Source organism: Corvus hawaiiensis, chromosome 4 (assembly GCF_020740725.1).
Source record: "Corvus hawaiiensis isolate bCorHaw1 chromosome 4, bCorHaw1.pri.cur, whole genome shotgun sequence".
Taxonomy (NCBI): Eukaryota; Metazoa; Chordata; class Aves; order Passeriformes; family Corvidae; genus Corvus; species Corvus hawaiiensis.
The window spans coordinates 38,973,727-38,993,428 of NC_063216.1; the positions used below are offsets into that span (position 1 = coordinate 38,973,727).

At 36.4% G+C, this 19,702-nt stretch overlaps 1 protein-coding gene across 1 annotated transcript in view; it reads right to left on the reverse strand.

The window, feature by feature from the left end:
- The window catches only part of TMTC2 (transmembrane O-mannosyltransferase targeting cadherins 2), a 242,273-nt gene that overhangs the window by 16,562 nt on the left and 206,009 nt on the right, over window positions 1-19,702 (reverse strand). Inside the window, exons 10-11 of the mRNA XM_048301536.1 lie at window positions 14,078-14,192; window positions 7,086-7,149 (exon numbers count right to left, since the gene is read on the reverse strand). Of these exons, the coding sequence (XP_048157493.1) occupies window positions 7,086-7,149; window positions 14,078-14,192 (179 nt within the window). The remainder of the gene's footprint in view (window positions 1-7,085; window positions 7,150-14,077; window positions 14,193-19,702) is intronic.

The window sequence follows — 19,702 nt, forward strand, 5'->3', positions numbered from 1 at the left end:
TGTTCAAAAGAATAAATGCTGTTTTCCCCAAATAGTGGGATGTAAATAATAGATCTGCCTTGGACTAAGCTTCAGACAAGAAGGACCTGAAAGGGGTGAAGCAAAACAACAACAAAAGAAAATTGAGTTAGGGACTAATTATATTTTAAAAAGCTCAGGAGGAGCAGAGAGACTTTGTGCATGGATAACTCCTTACATGGGGAAGTATTGCTATTTCTGTGCAAACACTGATGGTAGAAGTCTCTCTACCTAAAATGAAAGGAAGCTTGCCTTCATTTAATATTAATTTTCTTGAATTTTTCCATTCTGCACAACCTTTAGGCTAGGTCACCCTTGCGCTATGCAGACTGAAAAATGTCACAGCTATTCTGATATCAAATCTCAGAGTCATTTTTTTGTGTTTCAACAGGGACAATCTAACCAATTTACAGTAACCAAGAAAGGGCTCTCTTAACCTTTTAAGATCAGAGAGTGATGCCCTCTTTTCGATAAGGGTGTTCCACTATGTCCTCTCCCAGTGGAGCTGATCCATGCCTAAGCATCCCACCCCTGTATCTCTCTGAAGTCAAACTATCAAAAACATGTCATCTGGAAATATAGTTCGCATCAGTCATGCCTATTCTTTTTATTAGGATGCCACAGTACTTGTTTTAGTCCCTAAAAGTCCTGCATTCCCTATAACGATTGGTTCAGTCTTCAGCAGGAAGAGAGGAAGAACTGGATCCTGGGAAGTTTTCTTTTTCCTCACACCTTCAACAGAAGCAAAGAAAGGAGGCATTTTCAGGAGGCCAAGAGCATTGCTGGGCTGGAAGGAATCCACAGCTATTCATCTTATTGAGGCAAAAAAGTTTGGCACACACTGAGGAAGCCTTAACCAATGCAAGGCTTAGCAGCAGCTGGTGCTAGTAGTAGGAAGATGTGCAGCCCTGACACAGGGCAGAAGAAGCTGGGAGCGTCTCGGAGAGCACACGGGCAGTCAACAGAAGCTCCTTCTGTTCCACAAGGCCCACTTTTCAACTTTCAGTATAGGCAAACAACTGAACAGATCAATCTGCTGGATGCTAACTACTTAAAAATACAGCTTTGTGGTCATGCCACAGCACCAGTAGATAAAGATAAAATACTACCATGTGTTCATTATTTTGAATAAAGAAGTAAACAGGCAAAACAACACTTTAAAACAAGGATTTGCAGCTGGAAATTGTGATGCTTTACTGGCAATAATACATAGTGTTAAAACAATATATATACTGTTTCTCTAAGGAAATAATGTCAGCTTTATCTGTACTATGCTCCAGAAATCAGGAGTATGGATGGCAAGGCACTTCAATTGCACTTGGGTAACAGGCACTAGGTAGACCTGCTCAAAAGAGCTGCAGGAGCAACAGATACACTACTGGTGAGGAATCTGCTATATCTCTGGAGCAGGGTGACAATGACATTGGATCCAAGGTAGCCAGTTCTTTGGTCAGCTGGGGATCAGCTGCAGACAATGCAAGAATTGCTGTTAACCCATTCATTACTCCCATCAGCAGCAGATTTAACATAGCAGAAGTACAGAAATTCTCCCTGGCAGTAAAAGGACATGTCCTTAACAAAGCTGGCAAAATGCATTAAAGTTTTTTTTCCTCACAATTAACTCCAAACCTGGTAAAGCTACAAGAGGCAATTACTGAATTTTCATGAGAAAACCAAATAGGAAAATTTGACACAGAAACATTGAAGGAAAAAATATATAATAAATCTTGATTACAGATGTTTCAAGACAAAAATGTTACATTCATTTTTTTGAAGATGTATGTACTATTGGAAGTATTTCTTTTTAGAAGTCCTGCCATGAATAAACCCCATGCATTATGAACACTTTCCCTAAGAAGGCAGTGAAAGCCTGTTATCTCTAAGGTGCCTATGAAATTACAGTCAATTATGTAGAAATCACCAGCATTCTTCTTTCACCAGTTAGACAGCCTGAGGTAGAGCTTATTGCAAGCCTGGAGCCCTTGGCATGAAATCTGCACTCCAGAATTGGGAAAAAAAAAATAAAAGAAGCACTTGTAGAAACTGCTTTTTAATATGATATTGTGTTAACTGATTACATAAGCCCTTCAATTCAAAAAATGGTTTAGTCCCCCACATCATGATTAAACCATCTAGTGGAAATTGTATTTATTTTGCTTATAGGTACATTTCTCCTTTCCCCCTCACTCTGTGTGTGTGTCTTTATGTATGTTGTTACAGTAAGACATTTAATCAAGCCCTTTTGAAGTGGTAGAGTGGAAACAGCTGTATCTGACAATGTGCTGATGACATGGGGCTTAAAGCTGTCATGAGCTCCAGATTGCAAGCAGCACTAATATGTGGTTGGGATGGTAGTGACTTGCAGGTCACGGCACCTCCTTGAGGAATGCTCCTAAGCCAATCAGCTCAAGGTGGTGGCTCAAAGTCTTAAGGCTCTGGTGAGCTCGCTTTCATTTAATACTCTTGAGGTCACACTTCAAAGTGCCCTTTCTTCTCAAAAGCCATTGGCCATATGTGGGGGTTCTAGAGCGGCTTTTTAAAGACTGGCTGCTTCAGGCTCAAACTTAAAAAATTAGAAACGCAGCTCTATTTCACAAATGATATCTTAAAAGCTGAACAAAGGCCGAAGCTTAAGTCGGTATCTCACATTCTTGTAAAGAATGACAATTTAAAGAGAGTTCCCGGATGACTGATTTTTCCACAACAAAGCAAGCCTAAAGCTCACATTTTAGAGTGCCTAACGATTTGTTAAAACAATTTCCTGGTTTGTGAGGATTACAATATGTAGGGCACCCAGAAATCATCTCTGAATACAGCTTTTCTTCAGCAATACTCACACTCAGAATAATTACTGTATAAATGAAACTTACATTTCATTTCTTCATGCAACTGAATTTGTTAAAATTAGACTAATGTGATTAATGTACACTCAAGCCAACATTGCTAAAGCAAACACATATGTGTTTCTCACTGAGAAGGCTCTACAATGATTTTGTTTTGATTTGATCATGGTACAACACACAATGCAGTAACGTATTTTCTGCAAAGCATTCATAAAGATGAAGGGGCTAGGGAGGCTAATCTCTGTAAGTTACCTAAAGAGTTGAAGGAAGAAAAGACAGTCCTGTAAGAAATAATTAATTGCAAATAAAAGTAGGCTTGTTTTCTGAACTGCTTCCTGGATTCCTCTCTACCCCTTGGCTGTCCAGGGGAAGTTGACTCTCCGAAACCTAAAATAGACATAACCTTGAGAATGCTTGCTTCTTCAGTAAAGACAAATTGTTCCCATCTTAAAAGCAGCAGTATGTTCTACAGAAAATACTGCTATTCTGAAATTTGTCTGGAAATTACTTTCATGGAGGATAAAACCAACCTACTGCAAATAAGGCCAATTGTCAACATTATTAAGAGAACACCTAGGTCTGTATCTCCAACAATAATACAGCCAGAGTTGTTTTTAATTTGCACCCAAGCTCCTTTTCAGCTGGTGCAGCTATTGTACCAAAGTTTCTTAATTCTTTTACCATCTGCAGACAGAATGTGTATCCAAAAGCAAAGATGGCATTCCAGATGTGGATATACATTTTAACGCACCTTTGCTGGATTCAGTCGTTCCTTTACTGAGTATAGTTTTCTTGGAAATACTTTATTCATTGTAATAAGGCTTGTCACAAAAAAGTAAATTGTATTCTCAGACCTCTCAGAATTAGTTCAGTGATGAATGAATCACCCCCAATATTGCAAAAATAAAATCTTTTAATGTTTGCTTTCTTAAAAACAATAGGCTGCAAGTTTCAGAGAAGTTACATTTTCTGTAACCAAGTACTGTGTTTCTGGCAATGTTTTTAGCTGTCTTAGTCACAACCTTTGTAAAAATGGATTAGTTGAATGAGAATGTGACTCAGACATGCAGGCGTATTGGTTGCTCTCTCTTGTTCTCCCATTCTGAGACACTGAAATAAAAGGGCTTGTCTAGGAGACAAATGCAAGAGTGGAGACTGCTGTCTGGAAAAAGCACTAAAATAGCCAATTAAGTATCTCTGAAAGTAGTAACTCAGATGGCCATTTAAACTGGACATGGATGTAGAAAAGCTCAGCAGAGCAGTTTCTGGATCCAAAGGGCTTATACATTAGGCAGCAGATGAGGAACTGTGCATACAGTACTGCTTCAATACAAAAGCAACAGGAATGGTTGAGAAACCAAAGAAAGGGATGCAAAAGGAAAACAGAGAATGCTGAGAACAAAACTGTGTCATGATAGCTAAATGAGCATAAAAAATTCACTAACAATCAGTAAAAGATTGAGTTTACAGTATTACTAAAATATCTTATTGCTCTTAAGGACTGTATCTTATAGTAGCAATATTAGAGATATACAATATGTTATATCAGTAAAGACATGGATGCAAGAGAGTGGAAATCCGAGTTTTGTTTCAGGCTGTGCTAGCTGAAAATCTTTCAGGAGCTAGGCATTGGTCTAATTCTAAAGAATAACTGATAATTTAATTGTCTTGGAACAGTGAAAGAAGGAACTTGATAACAATGAAATGGATCTTCAACTTGGGATCTGGCCAAGTGACTGGGGAACCAAAGGTAAAAAGGCATACTGAAAAAAAGCAGAGAGCCAGTTTACTTGGGATGCTGCTCCCTAATTCACTCATGTCGAACAGTACTGTTTAAAGCACCAGAAGAAGGAAGATTCTTGTTAAACAGAAACTTTCAGCACCCAATTATGCTAGTAACAAGGCTGATCCACTGCACAGAATGAGACTTCAATGCTGTCACAGTATTCTCACTGAGAGGCAATCTGGGGACAGACCTCTTAGCAGCTAAACAGGTGCACGCAAATATACATATAGATATGTGTATACATACATGGAATGGTAGGAATCTGTATATTACATCACATGAATACATCTAGTATTTTGAATTTTCTGTCAAGAAATGTTTCTAGACCATTAAAGATGGATACAAAAAACAAAACAAAAATCCTTCAAGCACTTATTCTGCCTAAGGATATCAGTTAGACTCACATAATTTTGCTGATCCTTCATACTCGTAAGACAATGAGAGGATACATAGGGCATATACAAAACAACAACATCAACTGTGGGCATTTTCAGGCTGTGAGGATGGTTCCTACACAACTCTGGACTGGATCACTGCAGTCTCTAGGACAATACCTGGACACACTCTAAGCAGCTGGTTCAGTCAGCACTAGAGAATAGTTCTGGGCACATTTAATTTATTGGTACAGATGGAGCCATGAAGTACACAGTTCTTCACTAATTCGCATTCCATGCTCCTTTGGAAAGATTGGGAGCTTCTGTCTTACCATGCATGCATTAAACTGCTTACTACCAAGTAAGCCACCCTCAAGTGAGTTCTTTTCCTCCCAATCTGAAACTATTACGGTAAATTTGAGAGTTAATAACAATAAGAAAGATATGTTTGACTACTTCTGGTTTTGTTTACGTTTTCGAGAAATACCCCTATAAAGTCATCAGACAGTTGATAATGGCTGTGAAAATGGATAGAAGTTTCCCACTCTTAACTAATAAAATAGTCTTAAAAACCATAGGCACACCATGCTGAGCTACAAAATTAAACTATCATCTTGAATATAAAAGTGAAATTATCTTTTGAAGAAAGCTGAACACCAGTACCTATTGGATTTTTACTTACAAAAATCAAAGTTAGAAGAAAATTTCTACAACAAGTTATTTTGATAATCTTATCCTTCAAAAAGGATACTTTGGTCATAATATGTAAAGCTTGTCATCAATAATGAGAATTATCCATTGCTATGAGCTTGCTGTCAGTCACTCCAAAGCTCTCTGAGAAATCTCACACATATAACGATATTTTTATAGGGTTATACACAATAAACTTATTTCTGAGTTTCTGAGAAGCATTTTGAGCATACAATGAACCACAGAAAAGAAGAATTGTACCAATTTGCAGACAGCTGAGAGAATCCTTTCAACATTAAGGCATCCTCTCAGAAAAAAAAATGAGGCAAAAAAGTCTTGCATCTAAAAGCATTGTGAATCACAAAGTCTTTATTGTTATTTCACAAACTATGAAGCAATGAAATAAGTAGTTTTTTGAGAGTTTTTAAGAGACAGTGTGAAAGTCTGTAATTTCATATGAATACGTCATTATGGTTTTTTTTGATTATATTTTGTTAGCTTGTTTTGAGTCTTAGCTGGTGCTGCTTTTGATTCTTAGCTCTGAAAACTCTTTTAAGCCTTTTTTTTTTTTAATTTGGATTTTTCCTTTTTGTTTACGGCATTTGCTGACTTGTATCCTCAAATTTGGCACTACAGAATTCTGTGACAGAAATTTTCCTAGATTTGATTTATTGCATAGACAAAATGTTATGTATTTAAAATAAATTCTGCCCCATTTATATTCATGATTTTCCCCCAAAATGTGACAGTAATTGAAAAGAAATATAATATTAAGGAAAAAATGGGAAGTAAAAAATATTTTATTTCTTTAATTCCTGATGCAATGAAAACTGAACATAAGCTTCCCTTTTTAAAAAGCATCTGTCACTTACTCCTACATATATCTGCTCAATGAGTAAGTATTTCTTTGCCAATATACAACTACATCAGAGATAAGTATCTTTAAGTTTGCTGAACAACGTCTGCCAGAAGTTCATGACAGATGAAAATGCATAAATGTATTATTAAAAATGCCTTTAACAATAGCTCACAGGATAGCCTTTCATTCTCTTTTACTAGTGAAAAGAGATGGAATTGGAAAAGCTTTCCAAACTTAACACATTTAAACATAGATAAATAAATCTAAATCTAGAAGTCTTTTCCAAGTATGTTACCAAAGTAAGACTTATGGCTAGATCACTTCACTGAGGCAATTTGAAAGTGCAGTGGTTGGTTTGACAAACGAACAGCTTCATCTGACTACCCAATAATTAACCATTAAAAGAACATATATAACACAGGCTGAGAGATCAAATGCTCCAGCAAGACACAAAGGGTTCAGTACGTAGCACGTTCATCAACTTAAGTAACAGATATCATTAAGAAGGTACTTACATTAGGTCTTAATCCTGCTGCCATTTTATAATACTTCTCAGCCTCTTCATTAAGACTGGCTTGTCTATCAGGATGGAAAAGAACAACACGGTTACACCTCATTTTCCTCAGGTTAAAATGAAACCATACCTACAGAAGCATAGCTAAAAACTAAACACTGCAACTACTCCCTGCTGTTTAAAGATATTACCCTAACAAATGCACAAAATATGTAAACCTAGAAGTTTTCTTATAGTTCAGAATGTCCATTAATACAACTCCATTTTCTTTTTAGTTCTGAAATGATATTAGTACATAATGGAAAGAAACACCGAAGGCTGAACACAGAAGAAAACATGGCTCATTTTTTGTAATCAGACATACTTTAAATTCTGAAACTGTACAATATGTACAATACAATAATGTAGTTTCTCACTCTGTGCCTTCCTAAAACCACTATAATTCCAGTAAAAAAAAAAAAGGAAAAAAAGTAGGGAACATAAAGATTTCTGAAAACTAGGTTTCTGTGATTGAGGGAATTCATTCAGAAAGGAGTTCTGATTTCAACATTCACTCACATCATTCTGAGAAGGGATTTAAATGTAGATCTCATATCCCAAGAGAGTAAGATGAGTTTCTGGGTACCTGAAGCAACATCATCTTAACACTTTTTCTTCTCCTTACTACTATTGTCAGCATCTACATGGTCCTAGTAGTTGAGTTTTTATTTCTTCTCCTGAGTTTCTAGTTTAATGTCTTCAAACAAAAATACAGTATGTTGCCAAAGAAATCAAAACATGTTTTTGTCTCAACAGGCCCTTTTTATCTCTTCTCTCAAATTCCTCTCTTCTCCTTTTGTGTCCACCTTCTTAATTTCCCCTAACTGTTCATTTTGGCTACTGGTCCAGTGAATATCAGTTGATCACATACATGTCAAGAGAAAGGTGGTAAATCTGTAAGAATAGCCAAGTAGGACTCTCAGCTGGGCTACCTATCTTCTGCTAAAGTTATTTGCTATTTTCCTATGAAGAGTTAAATCCTTTCATAGGACAGTTAGGACAAGAGATCTTCAGCATATTTGTGTTTGTTATGTGATTACAGATGCATTCCTGTGACACAAAATGGAAACATTAGAAAACAAGGATAAGACTGTGTAGGGTTGGCTGTTTGATTTCTTTTTTCCTTTTTTTTCTGCTTTTGTGAACAGTTACTAGTTCAAAAAGTATCAATCAACTGAGCCCTTGTATCTGGAGATTTTACCTTGTTCATTACATGAGCCTTTACATGCTCTGTTATCAAATTGTGTTCTAATTTTGTTTCTATCCACCCAGATTTTAAACATTAGCCACATAATACACGATAGGCAATTAATCCCAATCACCACATTTTGACAGCTATTGGTCTTGGGGGGAGAAAGGGAGAAAAGATAATCCCTTTGAAGTTTCTCACATAATTCCTGTGCAAGCTGAAACCACTTCATGACTAACAATTTGCTAAATAGAACCTGGTTTATACCTGTTAACTGTTTTAAATTACTTTGCACATGTATCATTGACTCAGTGGTTGCAGTGGTTAGAAATGATTGAATGTCTAAAAATATTCATTCAACCTGCTTCTGAATCACTCCTGCTGGGCATCAGCAGCACTTGAAATGATTGCAAAAAAAAGTAATCTCATACTTAGGAATTTCAGTATTTACAGCAAGGTACTATAAAATGAAACATGTTACAGAGTTGGTTTTTTTTTCCTGTTTGCACAAAACTGTCAGGACACAACTCACTTCTGAAAGTGGTGAAATAGCATACAATAAACAAGGTGCCTCACCCAGGAGGCAAATACAAATGGTACACTTCACCTCCAAGAAGAGTTGCTGGCATGTGAGTGTGGAACACATTAAAATCCTGTCTTCCTTTTAGGCCAGTGGAAATACATGGATCTCTTTCCTGCCACGTGTACATCTTGAAACATGGATCATTTATTGCTAAGTTGAAATCAGTTTGAATATATAGTTCTCCATTAAAAACAGTTTATAGAAATGAATGCACAACACAGTAACCTGATCAGGAAAATGCCACTTCAATTTTTGAGGCATTCACCAACAGTTCCTTTAGTTAAGATGCTGCAGAATTCTGGTTCCCATTTTCACTGCAAATCTAAGCTAGAAATTAATTATGTTAAGCCCTGAAACAGCTTTCCCTTGAGAAAAATTAAAGGCACAGAGGTAGGAAATTGCAGTAACCCTATGCCACTGAGCAGTAAAGAGCTCTGGATCAACGTCAAATAATGGAATGACACTATTAAAAGTAACATAAATCACATTAGAGTAAAATATTAGAAAAAATGTTGATAATAAAACAGAGAGGAAGGAAAGGGAGCAAAGAGAGGTTCAGAAGAGAGTCTTTTTCATAGTTATGAGCTATATTTTAACCTCTATCCTAAATCTTTTCGTGAGGACTGACCTTGAAAACCCATCTGATTTTCCCCACTAAAAACTAGCACCCAATCTCATTTTAAGGGAAAAAATGTTTCCACTTTTTATTCTCTCATATCTCTTAACCTGAGCTTCCAGACCAACCAATTCCCCATATTTAGTTCCAGCTGACTGTGACACCTAATAAATGTGCTTGACAACACATCACTCTTAGATTCTCCTGACACCCAGCTATAATCAGTTTACATTCATTTTGAATTTTTACATTGCTACTGGAAAAAATACTGTTTTAAGAGAAAAACATCACCAATGCTGACTGGTTTAGATACATGTGAGTGGGAAAGCAGCATCTGCCTGCTGCTTGGTACAAGGCTTCAGACTGTTGATTTTTACAGTAAAATCATGGATGTCAGCACACCTACAAAAAAGTTTTCTTCAGTGATTCCTGTGTTAAAATGCTGAATGTTGATACTTGGCATTATTAATGGACCTTTTTGTGTAACAACAGAATTATAATCAGGTTTTATAATTAGCTGCTCTGTTGCAATGAACCCTTCATCTACATTTTTCTGTTTTAAAAAATTATATAGACTATATGCTTTGCCATACATACATATATATTTAAGCACATAGATAATAATTAAAGAATGAATATAATCTGTTCAGACAATAACACAGGGTTAAGTGGTGCCTATGATACTGTATCAGCAATTACACTCCATGTTTGGTCAGTGTATTCTGGAAAGCCAAAATACTCTTACAGAAAATCACTGAAAAATGAAGACCATGTCATGTAGTACTGCTCTAATTTAGACTTCCGTTTTCAAACAGCCAATAAATATGCTGTAATTTCATGTCATATGAGATTTTCCCAGAACAACCCTCTTACAAAAGCAAGGAAAAATTAATTATTCCTACAAAATGTGCTTTCAAGCAAATAAATCTTTTTCCCAAATTTATTTTCATGTGGAGACAAGGTGAAGTTCTTTTCCTGTTTCAAATTATTATGGCGATGCCACCACAGTGCCATCCCTCATTCTAAAAATAATCATTCCCTAGCCCACGGGAAACCTTGCTCATGGCAGCTCACCTGGTCTACAAGGGCAAAGTGAACCTTAGCCCTTGTTAACACATGGTTCAGTCACTACAGCCACTGTGCCACATTGCACACACGCGTCACTGCTTTGCTGAGAGACTTCAAACTCCTATAAGCAAGAGCACTGCAAATACTACAAACGTAAAACACATGACCAGATACCATTTTAAGAACCACCCAAACAGCTGCATGACCCTTGAAGAAAGCTGTCTGGAAAACAAATTTGTTGAGAAAATGAATTTTACAGGCAAGTACTATGCAAGTTAAAAGTTACCAGACTGGTGCAAATAAATTAATTGCATTCATCCCACGTCCCACCCCTCTTACAGATGACTTGAATCATCTTGCATTGCACTAACAGGATGCTACAGAAGTCATTTAGGAAAAAAAATTAATAACTGTAATTTAATTAGGAAAGGGGAGGTCTCTCAGTAATGCAAACAGAACTAAGTCATTAATTTTTTGACTTCAGATTCAGTCAGAGAGAGGAAATAAGCAATGTGGGAATATCTGAATGGAGGAGCAGAAGTTCTTGTGACTGCCAAACTGAGAACAGGCTATCTACAAATACAGCTACTGCATTTGGACCCAGTTGACAATTCTGTTTCAAGTTTAAGGAAAAGAAAATTAACTTGCAGCACTCCAGTTCAAAATTTTCAGAAGTTGTTAATTTTTATTTAGGTTGCATTTTAATTTTTTTCTCAGCAAGTAAGGGGATTAAAAAAAAAGGAAATATTTTAGCACTAGGCTAGAAAAATAAATTGCATTTCAAGAGAATGGTGTGTTTATTTTCTATCCAAAACAGCTGTAAACCAAGAAATGTCTTCATATTTCTGAGTCTTGTGACACTCCTTAGGCTAATGGTGGAAACAGTAGTAAGAGAGGAGAGAAAGATGAATTTTTCCTAATTCAAAAACACATCACTGCGTAAAATACTTAGTCTGAAAAAGAAAACATCAGAATCTATACAAAAATCTAAGCTGCTGTTATTATCTTGCAGCCATTTTGGAAATCTTGCATCATCCACATTAATATCAATTTCTGTCTCTTATTCCACAACACATCTTTAAAATGTATCCTGTGTCCCTCACAAGAGCAATTTCATTTTCATGCTCTGTGAACTTCTATAATGCATTTTCTATCTCACAGCTGTGCAGTTCATTCAAAATTCTTTCTCACTTACCAGTCAGTTTTTACAGCTCTCTAGGGTACCTAAAGAGCAGTTGGTCACCTACTTGAAACTATGTCAGCCTTTCATTTATGACTGCCTTTAGCATTCAGTTTCTAGCTGTGTCACTCTGTGCCAGTTGGAGTACTCCCTTCTTTCCATCCTCCTTTGTGTCTTGGTAACTGTTTTCCTCTTGGAATCGCCTCAGCTCTCCATTGTTCTAAAGATCCTAAAAATCATCTGCTTCTGAAGAGCCAGACTCATGCTGGATTTGTAGCTGCTCTGTTACAATGAATGAATATGCATTGCCCTTGTCCAACAAGTATTATGGAAGCAATATATTTGAATCAATTGCTAAGTAAAGAAATGAACAAGGACAGACAACAAAATCATAACCTTTTAGCAAAAATCATTCAGATGCTAACACATGGGGTTTTAAGCAAATACTTGTCAGCACTGAATTCAGCTTTGCCACCCTGACTCTTGCTAAATCCTTCAGATCATTTTAGACCCTCAGAAAATATTAGGAAGACATTATGATCTTCCACAAAGAGAGACAAGTATTAGGTAAAAAAATTAGATCAACTGGGTATCCCAAAAGAGCACAAGGGATTCTAGCTAAACTAAAGCAGGCCCCTATTTTTTTTTTTTAAGTGTTTCAGTTTGGTGCATTTTCTTTGTTTTTGAAGGTTTTGGCTTTTCACTTACAGTAGAAATCGAGAATGCAGCTTAGAATCACTGAGCTCATTGCTTGTCAAAGCCTCCCAAAAACAGTACACTCCCAACCAGATCAAGTAGGGTAACCAAGGCTGATGTAGAGCACAGCAGCATAGCTGTTACTTTAAAAGTGAAAAAATACTCATATCCAGATGTAAATACATGTGCCTCAAAGACCTAGAACGCTACACTCAGTGCTCACAGAGAAAGCAGGAGATTTATTAAACCTATTTTCAAAATACTGTTGATCTACACCACCACATTTTAAAATACACACAATCCTACCACTAAACTACCTTCTACAACACATTCACTAAAATCAGGAATCTGACCCCTCTGTACCTTTCTAAATTCAGCTGTCATGCCTAACTTGCTATGCTTGTCTGTGAATTTGTAACATTAATCTAAATGTTTCAAATTACTGAATTCTATCTTGAGAGATATCATTCACAAAATAATCATGAGGAAGGGAAGGATCTTTAAAATAGCCTATATGCCTCTGTCAAGTTGAACTATTGCTTACCAACGAGCCATTTGTCTTGGTTTCCTTTCTAATCTACAATCAGTAACCGTTATTTTTAAAAAGGTGTTTTGGGGCTTATTTCAAAATCATGGCACAGAAACGATAATTCTGAAACACAGGTCACTTGCCTGAAGCTCATTCTACCTTCTCTTTTATACTATTTTCTTTTTCTTTCATTTCTTATTTAATATGCTAGAAGTATAAAGCAGCCTAGTAAGATATCTTCATCAGAGAAATTATCTCAAGAACTGTTTTGTGCTAATGAAGTTTATTTTTTTTATTTCCTTTTTCATGCCTTTTCTATTCTTAGATACCATCTAAATGAAATCAAGTATCCTTAGAGCTGTTAAGCAGACAATAGACAATGATTAGATAGTTATCCTAGAAATAAGCATGGAGGATACCTATTACAGTAATGTGAGTTTAATGATAATGCTAAACTCACAGACAGAAGCTTAATGTTACTGAATAACCAGGTCTGACAGCTTTAAAAGCTAAAATGGAAGTTGAAAGTTTTATTGTATTCAGATAGAAAGAATTAAATGTAAGACTACATTTTAGATCACAGATTCTGAGAATATCACTAATTGGTCCTATGAGTCTCAAAGTCATTATCAGCCCGGGAATATTTAGATTTCTAATTATCATAGTGTTCCCTACTGATACTACCAGAAATCTTCAATATTCTATATTTACATCCAGATGAGAAATATGGTCTCCTCTTTTCAGTTGCTATGCACACTAAAATTTTAAAAATCAGGTGAAAGGAAATCCTGCAGAAGGTTCTTCCCAAAAGAAAGACTTGTTCTCATGTGCAAGCAAAATAATTACCTGCTTGTGAACAATAGAAGTTTTGAAGGTAGGAAATTATGATATAATAAATAGAATTTAAGAAATGCAAAGTGCTAAATGCTGCAGCAATTTCATTCCACTTCTTTGTATCTTATTAGCAATAATATTGAATTATTCAAAAGAGGTGCTGGGCTTTAAAAAGAATCCTGCATAAGCAAAGGCTATAAAGACTTTTTTCCTCCAAAAAAAGAGGAAAACCAAGTGAGGCATATGTAAAAGCACTAACCTGAGCATATGGGCTGCATTGAAAACAACATCGAATTCCGTATTATCAAGTTCAGCTGCTTTCTTTGCCATTTCAGCTGCTTCTATCAGGCGGGATTCTTCTAGGAGGAACTGACCTGCAACAGAGTGCATGAACATGAGCCCACAGAAAATACTGATGCAATGTATTTCGGACAGTGTAGTCAGGAAAAGGAATTACCAAAAAAAAAAAAAAAAAGCAACAAACCAACATCTCAGGTTCAATGTTTAGCTATTTGTTGATCTGCTCTGTATTTCAATATCTTTAAAACATAGTCAATGCAGAAAAACTGCAATAAATATGACAAGTAATAACAATATTTGTGGAATATATTTCAGAAAAATGAGAAAAACTCAGCCATCAAGAAACAATACTCCCAAACCCCAAGAAGCCTGCCATTTGAGAATTTGCCTTTCTGCCTATACAATGATATTTACCTCCTCAAAACAAATTGAAATAAAATAGTATCTACAAATTAAACACATTCCCGTTTTAAAAGTGTATCCCAAAATAATATTAAATGCTAAGTTTTTGTATACATACATGATAACATATTTTTTCAGCCTCAGAATTCTAAGCTGTATTTGCTTTAAAACCATTATACATATATGTATACATTAGTGGGCTGGTATTTTATCATGTATTTCAGTAACACTAAAAGAATCACAACAGGTAGCTTTTTACAAGTTTCCTATATGATACTTACCTCTCACGTTAAACAAAAATATAAGATGGCTAAAATCAAGTGACTCAGTTTTCACAAATGAAATTATAATAATCATTAAACCAAATATAAACTGAAAACAATCAATAATTTAGCATTAACCAAGCTTTAACTGAAGTACAGTAGTTCCAAAACAAAAGATGTAACATACAGTACAACTCCATCAAAATGAGTTTTCCTTTGAAGAAGGTGAAAAAAAGAATTTGGAAGATACTCAAACAAGCTTATTTTTGCTTCTTTCAATGCTTTTCACACCTAATTTGTAAAATGTGTCATTTTTTGCAACGACTTTTTAAAGGAATTCATCTTTTATGAACTACATCATAGTCTCTTTGCCTACATAACTTTACATTTGGAAAAGCTATCCTAAAGCATAGTGATTATACATTCCAGAATCCCATCCCTCCCTTTTTATCTTACCTTGCAAAATAGGATCTCTGAACCAAAACTCCGTCATGCCGCCCCTAACCACAAGCCTCATGAGGAACAATATACCATGAGCAAATGACTTCCTCTCATGGTGAGGGATTTTCTCTTTTTTCTTTCCTCCTTTCCTCATGCATTCCCATTGCTCACATACTTGCTATGTGCTTATGCAAAAAATCCCCTTAACGAGAGCTAGTAAGGTCTGTACAAGCATTGTGAACCCAGTGATGCTTTGGTACAACAAAGACATTTGCAGAAGGAATAATTTCAATACAAAAAGTGATGAAAGGCAGCTTTCTTAGCTTTTTGTTTTCTCTGTAGATACATTTCGGCTTGGGAGAGTTGGCAGATTATTTACTCAGTCTCCAATATCTTAATTATTGAGATCTGCAAAACTTGTAAAAACATTCTGGTGCCTTCCTGCATTCACAGCATAAGGTTTGCTTGCTTCAGTTACATCCACACTCTAATATGAGCCGCACTTTGACGCAGTACAATGCTTTGTGCTTATTGCACCCAGAAGCAGATGATTTATAAAAAAAACCTTCCCACACAGGAAAATAAGTAAAGAAATAAATAAAAAGAGAGAAAAAACATAGGAAGAGAATATGGTTTGAGAACAGTTTGGACCACAAGAAATTAATTTGTCTTCAGAATTATAAATCAGTGGTTGAACTGTTAATGCAAGTCTCTTAATGGAAGTTTCTTCTAAAGGGAAAAAAATCTGACAAAACCTAAAAGTTTACCTTTATTTTTTTTTTTAAATCTCTTTTTTTTTCTTTTGGATACAATATCAGGGTATGCCTTATATGCAGCAGGACAAACTCAGATTTGAATCTGAAAATTCTCCAAGGAAATCCAAATAAAATAGTTCATATCTGTTGATTTGGGCTGAATTCCTATTTTCTTTAAAGACCAATCTTTGAAATAAGCTTGACCAACTAGTATTCCAATTCTCTTCCAATGAATGAAGCGAAACAGTATCCCTAATCTTTAGGTTCATGTTAAAACAAACCAGCCATAAATTGTTAACATTAAGGTACTTTTGCTAATGAAAGTCCTGGATTAGCAGAGTGAAACACTAGTAAGTAGATGTGCTATTAATACATTCAGCCAGGGGGAAGAAGGAACATATAAGTAAAAGTTTCAGTTCTTCAGAAAAGCAAATTCTAGGACTGTGCATTACCATACACAAGTCTCTCCCCTACTGGAGGTGGTATTAACAGTCGCAATAACTCATGCTGAGTGGGTAAGTAGCAGATGATATATATATGAAACCAACTGTATTATCCTCTATATACCTCTATACAGCCCTTATAGAGCTCCATTTCAGGGCCAGTTCTCTTCATAAATGACTTGGATGCAGGACTTAAAGGCATACTAAGTAAGTTTGCAGTGATACTAAACTGGGAGAAGTTGTGGACTCCCCTGAGGGCAAGTGCTGGATTATGCACCTGCGATGGGGCAAGCCTGGATGTATGGAGAGACTGGGGAATGAGATGCTGGTAAACAGCACCATGGAAAGGGACCTGGGGGTCCTGGTAGATGGCAAGTTGAACATGAGCCAGCACTGCCCTGGCACTGAGAGCCAGTTGAGGGAGGTGATTTTCCCACTCTGCAGTGGTTTGGTCTTGCCTTGACTATTGTGTGCAGTTCTGGGCACCACAACATAAGAAATTTATAAAGCTATTAGAGAGCATCCAGAGGAGGGCTGCTGATCAAAGATTTCCTTAATTGCTTGGGCTACAAATAAAATTCACTGCAACTTTCTCAATCTAGTGAAAAAGTCAATATCGGAGTGTACAGGTGTGTGGTGGGTATCCAAGTCATGTGCCAGTATCCAAGCACTCACAGAGGGTGAGGGGAGAAAACAGAAGAGCAAAACCAAGAAAATCTCTGCATCAAGATAAAGACAGTTTAATATGGGGAAGAAGCCCTCCCCCCCCCCCCCCCCTCCCCCCACTAAAAGAGCAAACAGCAAAGTGAAGGAAATTTCTCATCACTTCTCACAGGTAGACGGATGCCCAGCCAGTCTCCAAACAAAGAGCCACCTCAGAAGCCAAAAACCTTCGTCTTTCTCTACCCCAGATTTTATTGCTGAACATGATGTTATATGGACTGTTATATCTATCCCTTTGGCCAGCTCAGGTCAGCTGTCCAAGCTGTGTCCCCTCTCAAAAAGACAAAGCCTTGACACTGCTCAAACACTATTCAGCAACAGCCAAAACATTGCTGTGTTATCAAGGCTGGTTTAGTCACAAACTCAAAACAAGGCATCATCCAGGCTGCTATAAAGTTAACACTATCCCAGCCAGACCCAGTACAAGGTGGAAACTTTCAGTTGAAAATTGATTTGCCAAGTTCTCCTGAAAGGCAGACTAGTTTTATTCACACATCTCTATTTAATTTAAAGCACCTAAGTAGAAAAATACCATTTTGAAAAACATTAGCTGCCATTCCTTTTAATCTGATATACCAAATTCATACAAGAATGAACTAGATTAGCAGTTTACTGCTGCACTTTCTTCATTAAAAAACAGACTTCTGAACCTTTCCTGTCAAAGCCATAAAGAGGTTTTCCCAAGAGAAGAGCACAAGCAGGGTGTAATATTGGCAAGGTGTTGAAGGTGGATCAGAAGGTATGATCCACAAGCCCCTGGATCCAGGAACCACTTGTGTGGGTCTAAATTTATATGTAGGATTTTCTTCTCTGACAAGCAGCTGGCAAACCTCATGATTTATGAGATACTGCCCAACATCACAGAGAGCTTACTTATTGCAGGTGTCACGATTCCAACTCTTGCCAACAATATAAATTATGGTAGCCTGACTGTTTTTTGGAATCACAATAGCTTTTGAGAAAGCAGCCTTCCTGAAGCTCCAAATTCCACATTTTCCTACCTAAAGGAAAGCATATTTTTCATTACTCTTCTTCTGAACTGGAAGTGGGAAATCCATAGTCCAGGTTCAGATGTGACTTTCAAAAATACTGTTCTTTGCCTGGAATGTACTTTTTTTAATATAATTTTCCAGCTTTCTTGATAGACAGCACAGGGGTGAGTGTAAATGTGTAGTAAAGAGTTTTTAAAGGCTTTTGATAGCAGAAAACTGATTCAATACTTCACAATCTTCTTAGCCACTTTTCCCTAAACGATCTAAGAATCATAAATAGAATTAAAGCTGCTGAATTCTGTACCTGCAGCCTTGTTCAAACTTATTTTCATATCAAACCATCAACAGTGGTTCTGAGTCTATATTCGACCAAAAAGTTTTGGGGCAATATATGCAATCTACTGAAAAATAAGATATAAGCATGTATGTAATTTAAGCAATAACAAAAAAATTCCAGTTCCTAGCAATTGAAAAGAACAGTTTATTTTAATCTTTTTTCAATTTAAAAAAAATATTTATCCACAGAAATGAAAGCATACAGCCCTCTATCCTGTATAATTGTCTCTCTAAAATGATCATGAACATTTGCAAAGCATTTGTTAAGACATGCACCACCAGCAATTTAAAAGCTATACATCTGAACTGGTAGTTCTGCTGCTTTCTTGTAACAAGAAAGGTATTAATTGGTTGGGATATGTCTGTGTGTAAAAATCTTTTATGTTCAGAGCACAAAGGCATTAGTGTGTTCCTCTAGAATGGGCTTAACTATTCCTTGCAGGCACTGTGAGCTTTTATTTTACTAGATAAAACTGCAATTTGCTTAATTTACTAGATAAAAGTGCAATTTGCACCAATCTTTCAGTTGAAATGTTCCCTCTTTTACTCACTGGCAACCATACAAAGGTACTTTGTCCCAGAACAGAGTAGATTTCTGAAATAGCTCATCTTGCTGGTGTTGCTTTTGAAAAGAACCATCTTAAATGTTCTCAGAATACTGCTGGTTCTGCATTTACTCAGGTTGCAATGACAGACTTGTATGGTGATATCTTTAGAAATCCAAGCAAAACTGAGTAAACTACCTTCTGAATAATAATGAAAAAAACTTCCAGTGCCATCCTAGCAGGAATTTGATTCGTTTAATATACATTTCTCACCAAGTCTTCTGCTTCTTATCTTCTTCAAAAGAGTTTTTTACTTCCACAACACCAAAAGTGGCTCTATCAAGACTCAACTGTAAAGTCTGTTTGTAATAAACTTCACTAGAAGTTCTTTCAGCTCATTCAACATTGAGGATTTGAAGCTGAATACATGCTGGTGCTTTCAAAGCATTTCAAGCTTCAACAGAAATCAGAAGAGGGAGCAGATTCTGGCTGACTCAATGCATTGTATCTTGTCTTTGATGCAGATGATGTCTTGAGAGCAAAATTACATTGTCAGTGGCATGAGCAGAGCCATCACTGAAGTTACTATCACCTTCAGCTCTGCTGTGGCAATGCAGAGCTCAAGAACTGATGCAACCAGAGATTGCTAAATGGAAAATTTAAACTGCATTCGGTGGAAGAAAT